We start from the raw sequence: 24,571 nt of genomic DNA, 5'->3' as shown, positions 1-24,571 counted from the left end.
TTTTTTGGCTGCTACTATGGCCCACATTGTACTGGCCTGCTAGGCTAGCAACTCTGCAGAGCTGGCTTAGCAACAAGTGATGGGCTGGCTGTTGGGACCATCCTCTAATACTGGGGTTGGGTGCCTTCTTCAGGCTGCATTCCCTCCCAGACAAACTTCCACTTGTCACACATCAGTGGTGGGCAGGGTCAGGAGGAAGTGTGGGCAGAGCAACTAATGTACACATATTCAAACACCCTCTCTGTTTAATAGGTTATTGTATTTTAGTGTTCTGTTGGAAGCCGCCCAGAGTGGCTGGGGAAACCCAGCCAGATGGACAGGGTATAATAAATTTTTTTTTTATTATTATTATTATTATTATTATTATTATTATTATTATTATCATCATCATCATCTTCATCTCTGTATCCTCCCATCCAGACAAGCAAGAAGCCCTTTCAGAATCGAAGGACACATTTCAGCCAGGCAGAAACACTTAGGATTTGATGCAGGGCCAGCGAGGGCTGTGACCTGGGGAGAGCTCCAAGGGCTGGAGGGCCACATTTGGCACCCCAGGGCCCAAAGTGCCTCACCCCTGCTTTAACAGACATTCAAGAAGGAACACACATACAGAAACTGTTCCTTCAGGTTGCCTAAACAGTGACAGATTGAAGAGATCGAATGCGAGGAAATAAATCAAAATTTGGTCTGACCTAGCAATGTCAAAATTTTAATGCTGGATTCAAATTATTTAACACACACATCTAGCAATCTGGGGAGTCATCTTACAAGCCTGCATAAAGGTACCCTACCACTACGACTAGGAGCTTTATCAGGCAGCAGCATCCCCCCAACGCCGGCATAATTTGTGAGGGAGGCACTTCTGGTAACACAGCTCAACATTTTGACAACTTGGCAACAGTTGTAGAAAGATCCAGAGAAATAACGTTGCATTGTTGTTGTTTGGTTGCGAAGCCCCTCTCCTCTCACACAACAAAAGGAGCTGCCAGAAGAGGATTTCATGTTTGTTTTTGTAGCGTAGCGGTTACTTCTCCACAGACTCAAAAGAAGTGCAACTTATGACTTGGCAAGCAAGAACAAGTTCAGCTCCAGCTCAGAACAAGCATTCCAGGCATCCTTGGCCAACAAAATTTACACACACACACACACACACACACACACACACACACTGGTACCTTGGTTTATGAACTTAATCTGTTCCAGAAGTCCGTTCTTAAACCAAAGCGTGCTTTCCCATAGCAGCGGGGGACTCAATTTTCAAATGGAACACACTCAACAGGAAGCAGAACATGTTCTGCTTCCAAGGCAAAGTTCACAAACCAAAACACCTACTTCTAGGTTTGCTGCGTTCTTCATCCAAGTTGTTCACAAACTAAGCTGTTCTTAAACCAAAGTACCACTGTATATATAAAGTCATGGTGATTTGGACCTTTCAGCAGATTTTGCAACAGAACCTTGGAGATAGAAAAGGGGAAAGAAAACCCACCACTTCATCTCTCCAATGAGAGTTGGAAAAGGTTAGAGAAAGGGATCAAGGGCTCAAGGGCAACCTTTGGCCGCTACAGATGTTGTTGCACTCCAGCTCCCAACAGCCCTCAGTCGCCATGGCCAATAGTCAGGAATGATTGGCGCTGTGGTATATCAAACATCTGGAAGGTGCCAGGCTCACACTACCCATGCCACGGGAGGAAAGTCAAAGGTACACAAAGGTCTTTAGTTTGGAGGAGGGAGAAAGGATGGGGCACTCATGAGAGAGAATTTATTATAATCAGTCTGTTCCTCCCCACTCCCCACCCCACTATAATACAGGGTGGGAGAGAAGCATTGGGGTTACCAAAAAGAATCACCCAGCAGGAAGTGCTTGACTGACAGAAGGAACTAGTTATTCACCTGATACATAATCAACTTATGTAATCCCCAGCTGCAAGATGTGTTGAGGCCCACCAGCTGAAATGGCTTTCAAAGGGGTTGGAGGCCTATCCTTCCACAAGTGGTGGCACCCCAGCTATGGAACTCCCTCCCCACTGCAATCTGACTGCCCCCTACATTGCATGCAGTCAGATGCCAACCTCTTTGTTCCAACAGGCCTTTGGAGCACAGACTGCATTCTCATGGCAGTTTATTCAGTTTTCACAACTCTTCCTTAACTGTTAATGCTCTGCATTGCATTTGAGCTTTCACATGACGTATAAGCTACTTCTGGAACTACAGTGGAAGATAGTTCAAAATCAGTGCTCATTTCCCTGTTATTTGCTTCCAGAAATTTTTTTGCAAATATGGAAATGAATGCTAAAGAAGTGTTATATTCTACTACAGTTCCGTGATTCTTCACTTCAGTTCTGGAAGAGACTTTTACGTTGTGTGGAAGCTCAAATATAATGTGGAAATTAATAGTCAGAGAAACATCATGAAAATGGAATAAACTGCCCATGAATGCAGCTATTGTAAAACACAGGTTACCACTCAAGGAGATTTACACAGATTAAAACAACACAGATAAAATATAGAAAGCAGGAAAAATAAAAGATAATAAAAGATAACAATTAAAAAGTGGTTAAACAATATTAAACAATTAAAACTATTTAAAATGATCTATTAAAATACAGATAGTAAAAACAGCACATCGCTATTTAAAAGCGCTGTTAGTCACTTTCCTCACAAAAGTGAGCCATGACATTGCATGATTCAATGTCAAAAAAATTAATGATAGATCCAACTTATGTAACATAAACATCTAGAACCCTGGGAAGTTACTTTCCATGCCTGCATAGATGCACCTCTACTAACTCTTTGTATATGTTTAATTTACAGAACTGCAGAGTTGGAAGGATCATCTAATCCAGGCATGTCCAAAGTCCATTTGGGGGGCCTAATCTGGCCCCTGTGGCAGTTTATGTCCTAGAGTAAAATCCTCAACAACTTTGGGGCAAAACCATAAAAGAGGTCAACAACTTTGCTCTGCCCTCACTTCATCAATACTGGCCCTCTTTGAAAAAAGTTTGGACACCACTGACCTAATACAACTACCGGTATATTAATATACAAATACAAATTTGTACTCATGTAATAATTTAGTCTGTTACAATTCGCATTGTGCTTACATTTCATTTTTAACGTTGTACTATTTTGTCATTAGCTACCTGATCTCTCTTGAAAGGCTGGGCAGCATCAGTAGCTGCAACATCACCACCATTCATGGTTAGAAACAGGACAAGAACAGAAGAAGAGGAGAAGAAGAGCCTGCTGGATCAGGCCGGGGGTCCATCTAGTGCAGCATTCTGCTTTCACAATGGACGACCAAATGCCTGTGAGAAATCTGCAAAGCCAGACCCGAGCGCGAGAGCACTCTCCCCTCCTCAGGTTTCCAGCAACTGATGTTCAGAAGCATTTGTGCCTCCAGCCGTGGAAGGTGGCCTTTTAGTCTGATCCAGCAAGGCTATTATTATTATTATTATTATTATGCAGCTGGACTCAGCAGAAAGGGGAAGGAGACCACCTTTCGCCTCTGCAGCCGGTAGAAAAGTGTTGTGACCTCACCTTCTCTTCCCTCTCAGAAAAGCAACAACAAGCCGGGAGGGAGGAACCAGCAGGTGCTCCAGGGATCAGCAAGGAGGGACTGCCAGGGGAATAGGAGGCAGAAGAGACACGCAAAGCGGAAGGGGTAAAATGAAGGCTATGGATTTTGTCTTTCCAGGGTGTCAATGCTTTCTCCAAGGAGCCTGTTTGCCACACACTGGAGGCAGAGGGGCAGATGGGCACAGTATGAGCAATGGGAATAAATAAATATGGGACGCACTCTAAAGCTGTAGAGATGAGACAGGCACAAGGAAGTTTTCAGAAACACAGAAAAACTGGGTTGCATCCAATGTTAGTCACACTCAGGAGCAAATGGACATGGCAAGGCCCCATCTGCTCTACACATTTAAAGCAGCATCATTTGTGGTCAGGACTTTTATTGCCTGGGTTCAAATACTCAAGTTGGCCACAAAATTAAGGTCCGCTTCACATTAAGGCCCTTCTGTCGGCACTGTGCGTTCAAAGCCGCATCGTACCGCTTTTAAGGCTGTTGTGAACCCTATTCCCCTGACAAAGCTACAATCCTCAGAGTGGTTTAACAGGCAAACCCAGGGAACTCTGGGAACAGGAGTTCTGTGAGGAGAATAAGGTTTTCTAACAACTCTCCGCTCCCTTGACAAACTACAGCTCCCAGAATTCTTTGGGGGAAGGCCTTGCTGTTTAAATCGGTACGACACAGCTGTAAATATATAGCGCAGGTGGGGCCTAACCTGGGTCTATTAATTAAGATGGGTCACCCTACAGTGATTGAACTACATGCTACACTCAGCTGTGTCACAGATAAGGTGGCATACCTTTGTTACTTATTATATATGTATGGATTGCCCCATAAAATAAATTATCTAGGCATCAAACAAATAAGAGAGTGTACAATAAAAGCCATAAAATCATACGCCAAGAAAACCACAGTAAGTAAGCTTAAGAGAGGCAAGCCAGCATAAAACCCCACACCCAAAACAGCACTATAAACTACTAGATTCAGCACAGAACTAAAATCAATCACCAAATACATACATTGAAACCACCAACCATACTACAGATCTTTAAAATCCAGGGGGAAACATACATGCTAAGCTGGTGCCAGAGACAGCAATATGAGTGCCAGCATTCCATAACTGGGAGGCCACCACAAAATAAGGCCCTGTGTTTTGTGGCCATTAAAAAGGGCACTCTCTTGAGTACTCAGGGGCAGACTTCATCTCAAAACCCTTGCCCCGTTATCCCATTGTGAGCTGTTAGACAAATCAAGGTAAACGAGGCAGCTCTCAACTTTGAAAACGACTCTGCAGATTCTGCCAGTCATTCCTGAACGAGCCACTTGGGCAAAGATGTCTAAACAAACAACCACCCTCTGCTTTTTCAATTTCCCCCTTGCCCGACTGCCTGGAAACCGCACCTGCTTTGCATAAGCAAATAGGTCCAAGGCTTTTCAGAGACACTCTGCAACAGCCTTGCCCTGAGCTGGTGCCCTCCATCTGCTTTGGAGGGTTGTGGTCCAAAACATCTGAAGGGCATCAGGTTGAGGGAATGTTGCACTACCAAAAAGCAAAGCAAAAAACAACAGCAACAGCTACTTAGCAGACCCAGCTCTGTTATCGGTGAACACCCTCCTACCTTTTGGCTGAGAAAATGGCGGCGGCTGGTGTTGACAGGAGAGGAACGCTTGCCTCTGCTGTGCTCTGGCATGGTAGGCAAAACTACAGCTTAATCCTGTTTCTGTTTGTTCTCTTCAGCTGCCCAAGAGCCAACGCCAAACTGCACTTAACAAACGGTGCCTGGGCAAAAACAGCATCTCTCCCCACCCACCCCTTCCAGTCCCAGCATCAAGTTTACAGCAGGTGCAGAGCAGGAAGTACTTCTAATTATAGGCTTCCATTCTCAGCCGCTGGCTTGCACCTTCCTACACTCTCTGGCCAACAACACTCCCCCAACAAAGCTGTTTTGGATGCACTGATACCTTTCTCTCTGTTTAAGCTTCCTGCGAAGCCCACCACAGGCAGATAAACCCCCTCGCTTTCCTGAGTCCTCCAGACCTTTCGAGACACGCAGCAGCACTATTATTAGCCACTTGCCAGCCCACCTGGTGAGCTGTCCTTAATTATATCTAGAAGCTTAATTATATCTAAAAGCATGGCGCTTTTCTTTTTAGCTGAAGTTGCAAATGCGGCGGCGTGGCTTCCACCCTTCACCTTTTCCTATTATTCCCTGCACCCATCAAAAGTTTCCGAGAAGGAAAGGTGGAGAAATAAATTTTAGGAAGCAGCCGCTGACGTCCGGAAGGAGGAGGAGGAGCTCCCATGAAGCCAACACTCCAGTGTCTCCCTTGCAACCACTCCCATGCTATTGAAACATCAAACTAAAAATACTGCACAAAATTAAAATGAAATGGGAGCTTGTTAAATGCTGATTCACGCCAAGCAGAGGTGGCAGCTAGATTTTCCACTTTCACATCTAGTTCTTTTTTTCTTCACCACCTTTACACATGGCCCTAAGACATTTCAGCAGCCAGAAACTACTCAAATCTTTTACTCTCTTTGCCAACCAGATTATTATTATTTTTGAAAGAGGGGAGGTTTAAGCTTTTATTTCATGCACATGCAAAAACACCAGCACTTCGATTTGCAGCTCTACTTTGTATTAAGTCTGCTGGCACTAATTTGTTGCAGATCAACCTTTGCTTGAGATGGGATGGGGCTGCTTGCCACACCTGTGATTCCTCGGGGCAAAACAGCATAATAGCACCAGACACCATACACATACGCACACAAAAAAGGGAGGGGGGAGGGAAGGGAGGAATCAGCTGTTTACATTTTAACAGCTGTCTGAGCAGGTGGGGCCCAAAAAGCCTGCATTAAAACTATCATTAAGCGTTGCTAAAGATTCCGCCTCTAGGATTTCAGCTCAGATTGGAAAAAGTCCCTCTCTTTCTCACTTTTTAAACCTTTTTTGTTTTCATTTTTTAAAAAGAAACTAAAAAGTGTTCAATGAACTCTTGTTGCAGAAGAGGCAAAATGCTTTAATAAAGGCGCCCGACCGGTTTGTCCTGATGCTGTCAAGTCCTCTCCTGTCAAAGTTTGCTCATCAGCCAAAATCCATCAACCCTTTGTTTTGTCAAGTCGGAAATAAAGGCTTGAATCCCAGATCCAGCTCTTAAATGTGCTGGGAAGGGCATAATTGTGTTCGGTCAGGGTTTCAGAAATGCAAAAAGGGGATCCGGGTGGGGGCAGGGAGGGGAGTAAGACTCTTTCTCTCACTGTGTGTGTGTGACCTAAAAGTACCACATTTAGAAACTGGCAGGCTCAGACTGGAAGGACACTTTTAGAACTTCAACAGCTGACATGAGGGAGAAGCTTCACACATAGCCCTTCTGGGTTCTCCAATTCCAAGTTAGCAGAGAAAGTTAGCACAAGCGAAGTTTGGATCAGCTTGGGCACTTATTTTAGAAGAAAAAACATAAGGTATAAAGCCCCAGTTGCTAACTATTTAACCATACATAGCCTCTCTCACTAAACAATAAAACGTTTAGTATTTGTTATCCTGGGCTTATTTATATAGCAGCACAGGTACACATTTATGGCAATTAAAAGAAGTAAAAAAATGAGGACAGGGCGAGGTCTCTGCCTCAAGGGGCTTACAATCTGAATTTCAACTACAGGAAAGAGAACAAGCAGCAGGGAGGGACAGGAGAGAACAGCCAGGGAGACATAAGATTCTCTATGGATTGTGGAAATGCAGATTCTGGGAAATTGCTGACAGGATCCATGAAAACAAAATAATGGAAGGAAGATGGGGGAGAAGAAAAGAAGTGATAACCTCATCCCCTCTTTCACACACAACAAGTTCCCATGAACCAAAGAACACATTCCCTTTGCTTGCCTAGGAAAAACACAAATCCCATGGCCCTGACGTAGAATCAGTCTAACTTCACTTACCTGCAACAGGTGAACAGCTTGGAAGTGCTGGGCTTGCAGCTCCCTCCGCCAGTCCGCCAGGCTGCAAACTTAAATCCGCTTCTCCATTAGGGATGGATCCAGCATCCGTCGCACGCTGTGCCTCAGATCTGGACTCTGCTAAGGGGGCGATTTCCACAGAGCTTCCAGCCAGAGACACCAAGGGACCACATGCTTCTGCCACGGCCGTCGCCTGATCGGAGCTTGTAACTGTCTTGTCAACATTATCCACCAAGGGACCGTCAGCTTCTTGAACAGAACCTGCTGCCTCCCCTTTTCCCAGCGGCTCGACAGCCAGGCAGGGAGAGGGTTGCAAAAGCTGGGAATCCTGTTCAGCTTGGCTTCCCTCCCCTGTGCCATTGCTGGGCTGAGCTAGGCCCTCCATCTGGGCTGCTTCAACTCCAGGCCTAGCTTCCCCCTCGCTGGCCAAAAAGAACATTTCAGAGCCAGGGTCCCCATCGCACGGGGGCTCTTCGGCAATCGGCTGAAGCAATACTCTGGAAGGCACGTTCTCCACCTCCTCCCCTCCTTCCCGTGGAAGAATGGCTGCAACAGGTAGATCGCTAGCGACCAAGGGGGCTTCCATTAAATCAGAGACCCCACCAGGTGGAGGGGCTGCACACTGATCTGGGCAGCTGGGCTCAAGTTCTTGGTTCAGCGTAGCATCGGGGAAGGGGGCCTCGCGGGGGCACAGAGAGCCATCCTCTGGCGGTCCAGGGCCTGGCAGGGCATCCCCAGAGACACCCGCCTTCGCATTCTCATCTGTGCCTGAGCTGGAGGCTTCTCCCTTCAACCCTGCTTTAGCATTACTTTCGTTGCCTCCCAGCTCCTTGCCCTGACGACAAGGAGGAGGGGATTGCACAACAGCTGCTGGTGCCGGGCCCTCCGACAAAGCCTCCTCTTTGCCAGGCAGCTCCTGTCCGCTTCCAGGCAGCTGTGTGGAAAAGCCCTCTTGGTTTTCTCCCCGGTGATCCACCAGAGAGAGAGTCTCTGCCGTTTCCTCGCTGCAAACAGGGCTTCCCTCTGCGGCAGCTGCCGTCGGCTCTGTTGCTGTCTCTGCTGCTGCTGCTGCTGCTCCTACTTCCTGGATTTGTTTGGATTCTCTATTATGAATAGCAGAGGGTGTGCCCATTACATTATCCTGTGCACACTCGGTGCCCTTGCCACACAAAGGTAGGGCAAGGTCCTGGTGGTGCAGAGATGCCTCCTGGCCAACAGGGGCCGCTCTGGCCTTGCTCTCCTGAGCGACGATCAGCTGGGCCTGCTGGATCGCTTCTTCGACAAGCAAGGAAGAAGCCAGGGCAATGAATTCCTGAGCGCTTTTGCTAAACCGGTCCAGCTCTCGGCTGCTTTCCTCCACCTCTGACTGTTTGGGAAGGGAAAGAGGCTCCTCTTGGGCAAGGGACGACACTGGAGGGCTGAGCGAGTCTGCCTGCAGTTCAGAGGCATCAGCAGAATCCACACACAATACAGGGGCACTGACTTGTTCCTCAACATTGACAGCTCCTTTCTGAGCATCACAAGTATCAGATGCCCCCTGGCTGAGGCTGGTAGAGGCAGCACTTCCTCCACAGCCACAGCTAGCAGTTTCGGTTCCCGATTGCATCGGCTCAAGGTCTTTTTGCTTATCCCCCACCTCAGCCACAGGCTCTGTTCTCTTATCAGTGACGCCAGGGGCTTTGGGCTCCACCACAAACGTTCGACCCAACTCATCATTTTCCACACTGGCATCAGAATGAGTGTCAGTAGGCAGGTTTCCACCTTCCGGTTTCTGCCCACACTCATGCACTTCCACCCCAGGGTCACGCTTTGGAGAAGACTCTGAGATCCCTGTCACGTTCACTGCTGCTGCCGTCGCTTCTGTCGCAGGGCTCGGGCTTGTGCTCTGCGCCTCCTCACCAGGAAGCTCACAGCCCTCCGGGCACTTTGTAAAATCCTCCCTCCCGCTGTCGCTGGGAGTCTCTGATCCTGCCGTTTTGCTACTTCCGCTCTCGAAAAGACTAACACCTGCGCCACTATCTGCAGGTGCATCACTTTGTAGGTCCACCGCTTCAACCCCCTCACCTTTGCGTGCAGCAGAAGCAGCACTGTCTCCTGGGAAGTTTGCAGCAAGCTCTCTCCGCACTGCACCGGCTGGAAGCAAAGTTTCCGTGGCTCCAGCAGGCTCACAATCCCTCTCCCCATTCGCCACACACTGCTGGGTTGCAGCATCCGCAGTCCCTGTACAGCTCCTGCATTCGCTCTGCCCCATGCTTGCATCCTGGTCCTTGCGGGAAGTCGGAGGCTTCAAAGGGACACTTCCAGCTTCTTTCACTTCAGCTGTCTGCACTTCCTGGTCAGAGGTACCCCTTCCACACAGGTGTCCTTCCTCCAAAGCAACGCTGGGGGTTGTCATCCCAACTTCCTGGCTTGTATTTCCACAGGGCGGGAGGCCGACAGCACTGTGAAGTCCAGCAAGCGGGCTCAGCCTGCCGTCATTTGCCTTCAGTATTGCCCCGGCCTCTACAGCAAAGGCTGACTCCGCCTCTTCCTCTTTGTGCAGCCTGGTAACTGTATTTTGACTCTCACAGGAAGACTCTGGGTTAGCCACTTCCTCCAGCCTCAACGAATCTTTTGGCGTGTCTAAGGGCACCTTCAGCTGTCTATCTTCCTCAGGGCAGGCAAGGGCCAAAACCTGCGTCGCAGCAAGAGCCAGCGGGACAGAAGCGTCTCCTTGGTTTCCTTCTGACGTCATTTCACCAGGATGGCAGTTCAGAACAGCTGTGTGGCCCTCAGCTCCCTGGCCCAAATTACAGTCTTCGCAACTGGTTTCCTGCTCAGGGTGTGGGTGTTCACTGGTATTCTGGAAGAAGAGGAGAGAGATTTAACATTCATTTTATCGTACCATGCTCTGGAAGCAGACGTGCTTTGTTTCTGAGTAACTTTAATAGTTTTCTGCAACAGCTCTAAGTAATTGTTCATGAAAGAAACCACACAGACAACAATTAACCATAGGAAGACATCAGTCCCAGGGTGGCAATCACAGGGACATAAAAAGATAGACCATTGGTCCATCTAGCTCAGTATTGTCTTCACTGATTGGCTCCCCATTGTTTGAGGCAAGAGCCTCTCCCAGCCTGACCTGAAAACGCCAGGGATTAAACTTGGGACTTTATGCTTGCAAAGCAGATGTGTCTTCTGTTAAGATTCTTGAAGCCTTTTACCATCCTGTTTTTCAACTAGGTTTTGTTGGAGAGCCTCTTTGGGATGTGGCCCTTGCCTCCCTTCCACAAGGGAAAAATGTGTGCGCAGACACAGGCACACACAGCAAGGTCCATTGCCCCAGCCTTCATTAACAATTTGCCTCTAAATGCTGTTGTCAGAGACAATATGCCCCTGAGTACCAGTTGCTGAGGATCACAAATGAGGCTGTTGCGCTCAAGAAGCTTGTGAGCTTCTCACAGTCGCCCGGTTGGCAATTGTGGCAACAGGATGCTGGACTAAGATGGGCCATTGGCCTGATTCCAACAGGCCTTTTATTATGCTCTTAAAGTGGCCATGGAAGAGCACCTCAAATGGGGGACTGGGCTCAAAGCTGCCAGCTGACAACTACTTTTCACAGGAGACCCTGTGGCCCTTCCAGCTCCTATCAGCCCCAGTCAGCATGGCAAGTGAGGAGGGATTAAGGGAGTGGTAGTCCACCAATATCGGAAATGCCACTAGTTTCCTGCCCCCAGCCTTTCCTCTGCAAATACCCAGAGCCTCAGTGAGCTTGGCTGCTTTTGGTTTATGACGCACTTTTGCCCAGATTGACCTCCCTAGCTGCTTTTATCATTTCAGGCTGTAGGCTAGATTACTCTCTTCTTTATTATTTCCTTCCCCAGCCCCCAATAAATAGAAAATGCAATTATGCCCTGCATGAAGAAGTTGCAGACTTTCCATGGGCACCTGACTGGCCACTGTGAAAGCAGGATGCTGGGCCAGATATGCCTTCGGTCTGATCCAGCAGGGCGGCTCTTATGCTTTTATCTTACCCTTTGCTTTAAACACGCACACACAGAACTCTGCATAAAGTAACTCAATCTCACTTTCGTGAAAAGCTGGTCTCCCTGAATTATGTTAACATCATACAAACTGAGCAATTAAAAGTAATTCTGAACAATTTGACACACCTTAGCTAGTGAACGGCATCCAAAATGACAAGGACTCAGGACACCCTCCCCATAAGGAAAGGCACTGAAGCTTTTTAGTTTGTGGGAAGAAAGACAACTGAGAGGGGACTTTTCTAGAATGATGAATGGTGTTGAAAAGAGAATTAGAATTCAGGGGACCAGGTAGAGGGTGGGCTGGGGGGGTCAAAGTGATTAGCAGTACTGTTTAAGATAGGCCAAAGGAGAGAACTTCTGAAACTGAGTGTTGAATGTAACATAATTTGCTGCCACAAGTCATGGAGAGACACACTTATTTAGCTGGCTTTAAATGTTAAATTATGCAAGTTAATAGAGAAGTATTTATTAACCGTTATAGCTGTGTGAAACCTCCAGCGACAGAGGCAGTCAACCACTAAATTCCAGCTGCTCTGGAGGGCAAAACTGCTTGCCCTGCTTGCAAGTTTTGCAATGACCCTAAGTATCTGCTGTTGAAAACAGAATGCTGGACTCTAGCTAAACCTTGCAAGGCTTTTGTTATGTGGAGGCGCAAGGAATTATTATGTCGGGCAGAGAACTGCTATCCTCTGGAAATCGTGCTGAACACACCTAAGCTGCCTCTCTCCCTGCTTCTATGATTTCACCATGAACAGAAGAGGCCTGCTGGATTAGATCAAAGGCCCATCTAGTCCACAATGGCCAACCAGGTGCCTGTGGGAAGCCCATAAGCAAGACCTGAGCACAACAGCACTTGTGATTCCCAGCAGCTGAGAGGCAGTACAGAGCTAGCCTTGATAGCTGCAATGCTCACACACATTTCCAAGCCTACAAACTTGACTTTTAAAAATCCAAAGCGGGGGCTCTCTCGGGATGCTGAATCCAGCGTTCAGATTCTGCGCTTGCATGGTGTGTGAGAGCAATGCGCACACAGCTGATTCATAGAAGTAAATGCACCTCTACTCTCGCTCTTTGTCGCAAGTATCACCCACACGTCAGAAAAGAATAGATTTCTCTCCCCTCCCTCTCTGAAAATTATCAGCACAAGTGGACACACTCAAATGAAGCTTTAGCTGAATCTCCTGTGACTATTGATGCTGCTGCAAGAGCAGAGGGAGAATTTTCAGCTGGTTCCCAGCCAGGACCACGAGGGGAGAAAGGGACAAGTGTCACTTGTTCTGGAACACAGAAGTGTCCTGGAGAGAAGCAAAGAGGGAAATGGGAGTTGTCCATCATCCTCTGAATGAAGTCATTCTGCTTCCACACAGACTGAATTGGGGGGGGGGACGACTCAGTCCCTTTCCAGAGGAAGCCGACAGCCTCTCAGCTGACCCTGCACGAACTGAAATGAAATAATTGCAGGCCCTGGTCCAAATCCAAATTAGATTAGATGTGAAGCAAACCAGGCCTCAGAGGAAGGCCATCTAAACATAGCCTTTCCGATTTGTCAGACATGATGTACCCGTATCCAGTGCTTGCGCTATCATTTTTAAAAATCCTGGTACATGATGTGTTGCTGGCTGCACTTTACCGCTAGCTGAAAACCAGTGGGAGTGTGAAGCAACAGGTTAAAGTGTTGTTCTATTTTAATACATACACACACCCCTCTCAATAACCTAGACTCTATTTTACTAATTGGGGTTCCAGGAGCTGATGAAATCTGGACATTTCTCAAAAGAAACACAGTGTTCCCTATTTCCTCCTGCTTAATGCAGGATCTATAATGCAAGATGCAATTACGGCTGGGGTTAAGGAGCCATTTTCAGTCTCAGGGCCACATTCCCTTCTTTGAAACCTTCTGAGGGCCACATGCCAGTGGTGGGAGGGTCCAGAGGCAAAACCGGGTGCAGCAATTTATGTAGTTTTTCTACCTCTGTACAGTGAGCTACTTTCTACACACAACTCTCTCCTCCATTCAGGCACACACGAGGCAATATCCGAGTGGAAGGACACATTCCAGCCAAGCAAAGCACTCAAGTTGCAGAGTCGTGTGAGAGTCAGGTGGCCATGGTTCAGGGGAAAGAGCCTTGTGAGCCAAACTGGGACCCTCGTTGGGCCAGATTTGTGCTGCAGGCTGGACGTTCTCCACTCCTGCCGTAAATGCACGTCATTCCCTCCCTTCCAAAAACGGGAGACAAACAACCCAAATTGTGCGTGAGCAAAAAAAAGCAGGCAATTAAGCACCCATGAAATTCTGAACTGAATGGCTGGAAAGTTTTTTTTAACTCCTTATATAAACTCCAAACTTGGTGTGCCAAACTGACACAGTCCTCTTGCCCTCACCATGTGCTGATGGTTCTGTATGTGCGCTTGGAGGCAGACGACATCGCTCTCCATGCTCGATCCTGCTCCTTCCTTCGTTTCGACCGTCAGGGTATAAATGTTTAGCCCCCGGTGGTACTTCACACAGTACTCCCCGGAATGCACTGTGTGCGACAAGGCGCTCCAGGAATCTGGTTCGCTGGCTCCTTCTCTGAAATGACAAACAGCACCAAAGGTTAAACCCACAAACTCGAGTTAATGCATGACAAAGTTGGCCAACGGGCTATATACTGTAGCCCAAACTAGCTTATTAACGGTACAGTCAAAGCATATCTCTCCAGCTCCTTCCAAGCCCACTCAGGAATCATCAGGAATGCTCTCTTGGAGGCGTATTATCCAAAGACAGTATAGATTACTCTACAAAAATCATCTGCTAAGTGTGATGGATAGAGCATTTGAACAGGGTGACTGAGGTTCAAAATCTTACCTGTCTTTGATTGAGCTGGAGTGTGGTGATGGAATACCTTATGAATCTTCTGCCTGTTCAATTCCTTTTGTAAACTGCTTTCAAGTTTCATTACAACCACACGATATTATAAAACAAAACAAATAAATAATCCTCATTTCAGCTACTCGCAGGATCACTTTACTTCATGTGCCAGCCTGTGCAACTGGCACTGTCATTGCAGGATCTCACCTGCATAGGTTACATTAACTGCATCCCTCTCTCCTCTCCCTTCTTTAAAAAAAAAATTGAACGGATTGCAATTCTACTTATGTAATTAACTTATTATTATGAGTCACACACCACTTTTACACAAAGAAGTGAATGGGGACGAAGTTAACAAGAGCACTGCACTCTGCCTCAGCAACCGGCTTTGTTGCCAGGTGTCCTTCTACAAGATGTTATGCAATTATTTCCTTGGCAGAACAGGTAGAAGACTCAGAGGGTGCTTCCCAATGACCTGTTTACTGAACATTCATCCTAATTTGCTTGCAGGGAGATGAGACAGCATTGGCTGTTTAACAAGCATTTATTCCAATTTGCTTGTGCAGAGCTTAGATGTTTATTCCACACCTGCATAGTGAAGTTTCCCATAACTTGCCTTTTTGCCGCTGCCCCCCCAAAAAAAGTCTGATCTTTTGAGGAAGTGGGTTAGTTGCACAAGAGCTCCTAGACCAGCTATAATGGCACAACCTTAATTTGCTGGTGTGTAGCTGAATCCCAGAGGGACGCGGGTAGTGCTGTGAGTTAAACCACAGAGCCTAGGACTTGCCGATCAGAAGGTCGGCGGTTCGAATCCCCACGACGGGGTGAGCTCCCGTTCCTCGGTCCCTGCTCCTGCCAACCTAGCAGTTCAAAAGCATACCAGTGCAAGTAGATAAATAGGTACTGCTCCGGCGGGAAGGTAAACAGTGTTTCCATGTGCTGCTCTGGTTTCGCCAGAAGTGGCTTAGTCATGCTGGCCACATGACCCAGAAGCTGTACGCCAGCTCCCTCGGCCAATAAAGCGAGATGAACACCACAACCCCAGAGTCGGCCATGACTGGACCTAATGGTCAGCGGTCCCTTTACCTTTTTAGGTGAATCCCACCCCCCAAATAGCAACTGTCTGCAAGGACCCAGAGAAGCAACAAAACTCCTAGGGCACAACCCAAGTATGCAGGGTCACATGAACACCGTACAAAAAATCCTGGGGAACTGTTGCTTGCTCTGTACAGAGATCCAATTCCTACCACCCTTAACATACCAGAGTTCCCAGGATTCTCTGGGGGAAGCCATGTGGTGGCTTAAATCCATGTTGTGGGTGTGGTGTGGTGCCAAGCACACGGTTTTACCCCTGCTCTTCAGATTTCTCTCCCCTCCCCTCACCCTCCAAGCATACACAGAGCTATTCTCACAGGCCAGCAGGGAGCGTTCCCCTCCTCCAAGAGGACAACACCTTTTTAAGCCAACCTGTTTTGAAATGTTCACATTGGATGCCGTGTAGCAAACAAACAAAAAAGAAAACTGCACACAACAGCAGTCGCTGGGGTTACTGCGGCATACGTATTATAAATTCCAGTTGCTGTAACTGCCTCCCATTAGGAGAATCCTGCCTCTGGCTGTGGTTCTCACGCCCATATCAGCTCAGAAATCAAAGTGCTCTTTGGCCACCTGGTGGCTCACAAACGATCCATGCACACCACACATTTAAAGCTTGTTATTTCCCCCCAAAGGATCATGGGAGCTGTAGTTTGCTATGGGTGCTAGGGAACGGAGCTCTGAAAAGGGTAAACTACAGCTCCCAGGATTCTTCAGGAGAAATAATGTGATTTAAATGTCTGGCCAAAAACAGACAACTTCCTTTCAGGATAATCCACCAAGCTGCCCAATAAAGTGCTTTGCCAGCTCAGCACAAGCGTTTGGAACAATGTAATTAAGGTTCTTAATTGCTTTGCTCCCCTTTTTCTTCTTTTCTCTTTTTGTTTTCAATTTTCAATTTTGAGTTATAATATTAATTATTGTTGCTTAAAGCTTACTCAAAATTTTATGTATTCTTCTAAATTCTAACTATCGGCTTGTTTTCATTTTGGTTTTTTAATTCGCAATGTACTGATATGTACATAATTCTAATGGTGGTGGTGGTGGTGATGTAATTCTTGGGTTCTTATACTCTGGATTGAAGATTAACTAAGCCTGAGTACAAAATGGAACTGTTAAAAAACGTTAGCAGGCTGCAATTTTTTTAGGAAGGAAGTGGCCAAGTCTTTCAAGCTCATGTCTCTGCTACAGGGCTGGGGGACGTTATCCAGCAAAAGGACCAGATTCCCTTCAGGTCAGCGTTTTCCCACAGGCCAGGAAGCAGGGGGTTCTTTTCCTTGGGGGGGGGGGGCATTCAAACAGGCCCTCACCTGCAGCCTGAAGTGGTCCAGTTCAGGAAAAACTTTCAGACTCTGCTGAATGTATACAATACAGTGGTACCTCGGGTTACAGACACTTCAGACTACAGACTCCGCTAACTCAGAAAAAGTACCTCAGGTTAAGAACTTTGCTTCAGGATGAGAACAGAAATTGCGCAGCGGCAGCGGGAGGCCCCATTAGCTAAAGTGGTACCTCAGGCTAAGAACAGTTTCAGGTTAAGAACGGACCTCCAGAATGAATTAAGTTCTTAACCCAAGGTATCACTGTACAAACCTAGACCAGGAACATAAGGTGGATAGCTCAGTCAGTAGAGCAGGGGTCAGCAAACTAAGGCCCAGGGGCCGTATCAGGCCCAATTGCCTTCAGGGTCCAGGCTGCTGACTGTCTGTGGATCGGCGTTGGGATTCTGTTCATTCAGGGTGCACCATTTTTTCCCCTACGCCATTCCATTTCCGCCCCCCCCTCTCCCTCTCACACACCGTAGCGGCGCCTCTTCCCTCCCTCCTCCTGGCTTTTCCCTGCCCTGCCTAGAGGAGGAAGGAGGCTGGGCTGGCCCCTTCCAGCTCTATGATTCTATATACTGAGTCAGATCCTTTGTTCTACCTAGCTCAATACTGTCTGCAGTGACTGGCAGAGGCTCTCCAGGGTTTCAGACTGAGGTCTTCTCCAAGCCCAGCCTGGAGAAACTGGGAATTGGTCCTGGGAAGCTGGCAACTTCTGCATTAAAAGCAGGTGCCCTCCCATTGAATTACAGGCGCCACTACCAAGAAGGCCCTTTGCCTGGTTCCCTGGAACCTCACTTCTCGCAGGGAGGGGACTGCTAGAAGGCCCTCAGAGCTTGACTTCAGTGTCCGGGCTGAATGATGGGGGTGGAGATGCTCCTTCAGGGTAAAGCCATTGAGGGCTTTAAAGGTCAGCAACATCACTTTGAATTGTGCTCGGAAACATAATGGGAGCCAATGTAGGTCTTTCAGGGCCAGTGTTATATGGTCTCGGTGGCCACTCCCAGTCACCAGTCTAGCTGCCGCATTCTGGATTAGTTGTAGTTTCTGGGTCACCTTAAAGGTAGCCCCACATAGAGAGCATTGTTGTAGTCCAAGAAGGCACCATGGAATCAGTTCTGCTAAGAGACCACCACTGTTTGGGATGGGCAAGGATTTCCTGTTTGGTTCAATGGGTCAGACTGAACTTGACAGCCACCTTCTGGCTCTGAAATGAAAAAGCCGTGTTGCGCTTCCTTGCTGAAGAGGCAATTTACAGCTTCACAACCTGCTCAGTAACCCTTTATATTGCAGCTCCAAGCCACATTTGCTGAAATAACAGACACATTAAAAAGAAATGCCTGTCCCCCAAAACAAATGACTCCAAGCTTAGAGGAAATTGCTCTAGGATTTGAATATACCCCTTCAAACTTTTAGAATGTAATATGCATGGCAGTCGACGGAGGGGGTGACTCATTCTGGCTCCTAGTACTTCCCTCGATGCTGCCAGGGCCATGATTAGCGGCACAGAGATTACAGGCACTTAGATTAAGAGCTCTAAAGCTGTTTAGGAAGGTGGTACTTGGCAGATGGATGTGCAAGTGGAAAAAGAGGGGACTCAGAGGCAGGAACAGTGATAAGAACATAGGGTTCTTAATAATAATAATAATAATAATAATAATAATAATAAATTTGATTTATATCCCGCCCTCCCCGGCCAGAGCCGGACTCAGGGCAGCTAACACCAATAAAATCACAGTAATAGTGGGGGGAAAGGAGAGAGAGAGAGAGAAAACCAATTTAAAATACAGGTTGAAATGCAATTTAAAATGCAGCCTCATTTTAAAGTAGCCGATAAATCAAGACCATAAGGGGAGGGAAACATAAGGGTCAGACTGAGTCCAAACCAAAGGCCAGATGGAACAGCTCTGTCTTGCAGGCCCTGCGGAAAGATATCAAGTTCCACAGGGCCCTAGTCTCTTGTGACAGAGCGTTCCACCAAGTAGGGGCCAGTAGTGAAAAGGCCCTGGCCCTAGTTAAGACCAATCTAACCACCTTGCGACCTGGGACCTCCAAAATGTTGTCATTTGTGGACCTTGATGTCCTCCGTGAGGCATATCAGGAGAGGCGGTCCCGTAGGTACGTGGGTCCTAGGCCGCATAGGGCTTTAAAGGTCAAAACCAGCAACTTAAACCTGACCCTGTACTCCACCAGGACCAACTCTCCACATGTGAACCTGGCCAGGCTCTGAGATCACCATCTGAGGGGTTTCTCTTCATGCGGCCTCCAAGGGTGGCAAGAGTACAGGAAGGTGGAATGGATGGGCCATTGTTCTTGTGACCACAGAACAGACCCTTTCCGTAGCTCGCCATCTACGGAACGCTCTCCGCAGGGAGGGTTGACTGGCATCACCTTGGTCATAGTTTTGGCACCAGGCACTGATGTTTAGGCCTTCCTGGGTATTTTGGAAGTACCAGTGATAGGGTGTTTTTTATTCCGATTAGATTATTAAGGGGTTTTGTTTTGTTTTGCTTTTTTTTAACCGTTACATTGTATTTTACCCTTGTGGGTCATTTGAGGCTGTTGTGGGAGGTGATAAATACATTGAATAAACTAACTAAGAAAAGAAGAAGAAAAAGAAAAACTAACTGCCGAATTAGACAATTTGCTAGTATAATTATGACTGGCAGCCAGTCTCCAGGGTTTTCCCCACCGCTTGCTAACTGGAAATACCACAGATTAATTATGGGAGCTTCTGAAGGCAAAGTCTTCTCCTCCCTCAACAGCCTTAATTCCACTCATTAATTTGTTATTAAGTTTGTATCCCAACTTTCGTCCGAGGAGCTCCAGATGGTGTATATGCTTCTCTCCCCCCCCCCCCCAATTTTATGAAGCAGGTTAGGCAGAGAGATACAATGACTGGCCCAAGGTCACCAAGTGAGCTTCACGGCTGAGTGGGGACTTGAATCCAGGTCTCCGAAGTCCTAGTCCAGGCTTCCTCAACCTCAGCCCTCCAGATGTTTTTGGCCTACAACTCCCATGATCCCTAGCTAGCAGGACCAGTGGCCAGGGATGATGGGAACTGCAGTCTCAAAACACCTGGAGGGCCGAGGTTGGGGAAGCCTGTCCTAGTCCTACACTCTAACCACTACGCCACACTGTAGAATTGATAGGGATACGGGCTACCTTGGCACTGGTCAGCACACTAACCAGGGCTCCTGTTAAAACTGAAACCAGTTTTACAATGCTAAACCCTGGTTATCATCAACCACAACCAACATCATGCGGTGGTGACACTTTATCATGGCTAAGGTTGTTCAGGAAAGGAATCTGTGCACGTGAGGCGAGAGAGCAGCTACAGAAAACAAAACAAGCATCCCAGGGCATGGTTCATGCACTATGTAGTGGAATAACAACAACAACAACAACAACAACGATAACGATAACAACAATAATAAATTATTTATGCCCTGCCCATCTGGCTGGGTTTCCCCAGCCACTCTGGGCAGCTTCCAAATGAATATTAAAAACAATACAGCATCAGACATTAAAAACTTCCCTAAACAGAGAACAGTTGTCTTTTAAAAGTAAAATAGTTGTTTATTGCCTTGACATCTTCTGGGAGGGCATTCCATAGGGCAGGCACCACTACCGAGAAGGCCCTCTGCTTTTTCCCCAGTAACCTCACTTCTTGCAGAGAGGGAACCACCCGAAGGCCCTCAGAGCTGGACCTTAGTGTCTGGGCTGGATGATGGGGGTGGAGACGCTCCTTCAGGTATACAGGACCGAGGCCGTTTAGGGAACTGGCAATGTTACAAGTGCCACCTATTACTCGTGCCGCATTTGTAAGAAACCTGTCTTTTAGTATGGAATGGTTCGTAACGCCCTGCCTACTGATATCAGGCAGGCATCTTCACTGTACTCAGAATGTTGGGGTGCATATTAATCTAGCTTTTAGCTTATAATTGATTTTAATTATTTTCTTAATGTTTTAACTGTCCTCCTGTTGATAATTTCATTGTGGGTTTTCTTGGGGGGTGGGGGAGGAAACTGCTTTGAGGTTGTTGTTTTTTAAAACAATCAATTTTATGAAATAAAAGAAAACAACCTCACTGAAGCTGAGCAGGTATGGGTCTGGTCAGTGCTTGGATGAGAGACCACTCGGAAACCCCTCGAGTATGACGTCGAGATATAATAAACAGAATCACCATGGCAATCAGAAAGTTAGCCTTACTCTGTCAGGAGTTGATGCAGCTTCTGATATCCCTTCTCCAAGGCCAAGCTCACAGGAGTGGCTCCTTCACGGTTGGGAACACTGAGGGCTCCTCTTCCGCCTGGCTGTTGCAAGAGGAACCACGTAAGTCGCAGCAGTCCAAGCCTTACAGCAAAATGCATCAGTGTCTCCCGGGCAACATTCTCTGAGAGGAAGAAGAACCAGAAGGAAACAAAAGGGGTTTAGCTTTAATGCCCTCTCTAGAAATCTCCATTACTATAAGGAGGTGGAATGAGTGAACATTTGCACTCTCATTCTCTCACATAACACACACACAGAGAGAGAGAGAGAGAGTCAAACAGCTGGTATTAAAGGCCAAAGTGCCATTGCGAGCCAAGAGGAGCTAATAATTAAATCAGTTGGGAAACATATAACAGAGGGCTTATTGGCTCAAACTCAGAAGTTGTTGATCATCCAGGCCTGATTCAAGGTGTTGACATTCGTCTAAAAAAGCCCTAAGGTAAAGGTAAAGGGACCCCTGACCATTGGGTCCAGTCGCGAATGACTCTGGGGTTGCGGCGCTCATCTCGCTTTATTGGCCGAGGGAGCTGGCGTACAGCTTCCAGGTCATGTGGCCAGCATGACTAAGCTGCTTCTGGTGAACCAGAGCAGTGCACGGAAACACCGTTTACCTTCCCGCCGGAGCGGTACCTATTTATCTACTTGCACTTTGATGTGCTTTCAAACTGCTAGGTTGGCAGGAGCAGGGAACGGGCAACGGGAGCTCACCCCGTCACGGGGATTCGAACTGCTGACCTTCTGATCGGCAAGTTCTAGGCTCTGTGGTTTAACCCACAGCGCCACAATAAACACTTTCCATAATACCTGCCTGCCTTAAGATCTGCTGTGATTCCAACCGGGTCTAAACTGAGGTAGGTGGGGGGAAACAGGGGCATGTGCCCTGGGCAGCAGGTTAGTGGGTGGCAAACTGCGTCCTGCTCAGCCCCCAATGATGATGCAGACACAGTGTGGGGGGCGGGGCATGCCCTTGTGTGCTGGGTGACTTGAATTTGGCCCCCAGGGCTGAGGTTCTCCAACCCTACTCTGAAACAAGATACAATACAACCTCTCACTCAGAAAGCAATCTGCACTTAAATGCCACCAAGCACTGTCCTGTTCCCAAATCAAGTAGGTAGCTAAGAGAATTTCTACACCACCTTAAAAGAAAAGCTGGCTTACTGCCTTCATTAGCAGGCTGTCTCTCTCCTTCTCATATCCCATTTCAAATAAATCAGGATTTTGCCATTGCTGAAAGGCAATATGCAACTCAAACACACTGGATTTTTCCAGGACGTAGTAAGAACAACAGGCAGAAAACACTCCAGAGACAGAAAAGAACAGTCCAAAATTCTCTCGCACAAAGGAAATGCAAGACATGTAAACAAAGCGGGGCTTCTTGTTTGTTTGCAGAAAGACCTACTTTGCAGTGCAGCTTTTGTATTGATCATTACTTTTTTATACTGCACTTTGCAGAGTACTACAGAGGCAGTTCTCTGCACAAAGGAACATTATTTAAGGACACACAAACATACGCTTTAGGTAAAAAGGCATCTACAGAAGCTTACAAAAATCAGTGTGTTTTTTTTATCTTAAAGACATGGCACGAAAGGAAAAAGGGATGAGGAGGGCAGCAGTCCAGTTCGTCTAATGAGTAGCTGGGATGGAAACAATTTAGGTAGCCAGATGGAACAGCCAGCACTAGGTGAACACGTGAGCGTTGACCAAAGGCAGGATTTGGCAAGGTTTTACCTGCCTGGGCTGGTCAAGTCCCACGGAGATCTCTCTGTGGGCCGGAGCATGCGCATGCAATTTCCGGCATCTGGGCATGCGCAGACATGATTTCCAGCTCTGCGAAAGCGAGTCCCCGCGCTGTGCCGGTTCAGCGCAGCGCACAGGGACTCGCCAAGTGGGCGGTTCGGGGGCTGGTTAAACTGCCCCTGTGGGCTGCTTGTGGCCCATGGGCAGCAGGTTGCCGACCCCTGACCAAAGGCATCTGGTCTTGGCAAAACTTAGAGGATAAGCACTGCTTCACTCTCCTCCCTTTGTTCTGTGTACAACACAATCTATCAGCATGTGTACGTATCTTCTGGATGACACCTAGCAAGGTCCGAAACAGAATGTTCCTTACCATATTCTCTCCCCATGGTTGACAGACACCACCTGATAGTTTGATAAAATTAAATCTGAGCTGATAGGATGTTTTAGTCCTGCCATTTCAACAGATAGATAGATAGATAGATAGATAGATAGATAGATAGATAGACAGACAGAATTTTAGATTTTATTCTATTTTAGTTTCGAGTTGGTTTTACCATATGCGTTGTTTTTTGTTGTAAATTGCTTTGAGTTACATTTTGTTTAAAAGGCGGGGGGACTAATACGTTCAATAAACAAATAAAATCATCTTGTCTGTCTCAGTCTGTAACCAACTTGAAAGAACTCACCTGCACTACGTGGAATGTATTGTACAGCATTTATCATCTCTGCATTTAGAACTCCTGAGGACATTTTTTATTAATAATGGTAGCATTATAAATGATGTTTGCTTCTGCTACCGCATAGCTCGATAGAGCACAGCTGCAGCAATTCAACCAAGCAAAGAGCTCTGGAAGAGCACCTTGAGCGATAATAGCAGTGATTTATGAGTTTATATAAAACAGGTTGGCTATGAGACCCACAGAAGAAGTTTCCAGTGAAAACCACAACTCTTTCTAGTTTGTCAGTGAGTTAACTGTGGTCTCAAGTGTACAGGTATAAGCCAGGACTGCGTGTTTACTTGGCGATGATGATGATGATGATACAGTGGAACCTTGGTTCTCAAACAGCTTGGCTCCCAAACAGATCACCTCCCAAACGCTGCAAACCCAGAAGTAAGTGTTCCAGTTTGCGAACGTTTTTCGGAAGCCAAATGTCCGACGCGGCTTCCGCTTGAGTGCAGGAAGCTCCTGCAGCCAATCGGAAGCCGTACCTTGGTTTTCAAACGGTTTCAGGAGTTGAACCGATTCCCGGAACAGATTCAGTTTGAGAACCAAGGTACCACTGTGAAGCTTGTGCTCACTTCTGTGACCTGTAAAAAAAAGTATACCAAAATGCCATTTTAAAAATTCGCTTCTTACTATTTTCCATCATTTCTATCCATGGGCTGTTAGGCTGCTAAATGAAAATATAAGAACAGGGAAACTGACTTTCGGGTTTGGTGGTTATGCGTCAGGAAAGGAGGGGAACTAGGGCTAAGAGAGCTGAGTGGGGGGTGCTCGTGTAATCTCACTGTATACAAGTTGTACAAGTGACAATAAAGTATTTCAATTTCAGTTTAGACACAAGAAAGGGAGTGGGTGAGGGACACAAGAAACTAAAGACGGGTAGCACCTTCAGTCTTGGACTTTTTATACCACCAAACCAAGTAAGTATAGCTAATCATAGGAAAATAGCAACATACAAAGCTATCTTACACTGAGTTACACCCAGTGCTGTTTTTCTAGAAAAAGAGGTTCCAGAAC

General features: G+C 47.0%; 1 protein-coding gene across 12 annotated transcripts in view; it reads right to left on the bottom strand.

Moving 5' to 3' along the window:
- Nucleotides 1–24,571, bottom strand: part of AKAP13 (A-kinase anchoring protein 13) — a 239,199-nt gene that overhangs the window by 113,279 nt on the left and 101,349 nt on the right. For all 12 annotated transcript variants that reach the window (XM_083474938.1, XM_083474931.1, XM_083474932.1 and 9 more), the window contains exons 6-8: nt 21,033–21,216; nt 13,934–14,123; nt 7,509–10,368 (exon numbers count right to left, since the gene is read on the bottom strand). In XM_083474938.1, coding sequence (XP_083331064.1) covers nt 7,509–10,368; nt 13,934–14,123; nt 21,033–21,216 — 3,234 coding nt within the window. The remainder of the gene's footprint in view (nt 1–7,508; nt 10,369–13,933; nt 14,124–21,032; nt 21,217–24,571) is intronic.

Source organism: Podarcis liolepis (genome assembly GCF_965112155.1).
Source record: "Podarcis liolepis genome assembly, chromosome: 14".
NCBI lineage: Eukaryota > Metazoa > Chordata > Lepidosauria > Squamata > Lacertidae > Podarcis > Podarcis liolepis.
This window is presented reverse-complemented; position numbering and strand designations above follow the sequence as displayed.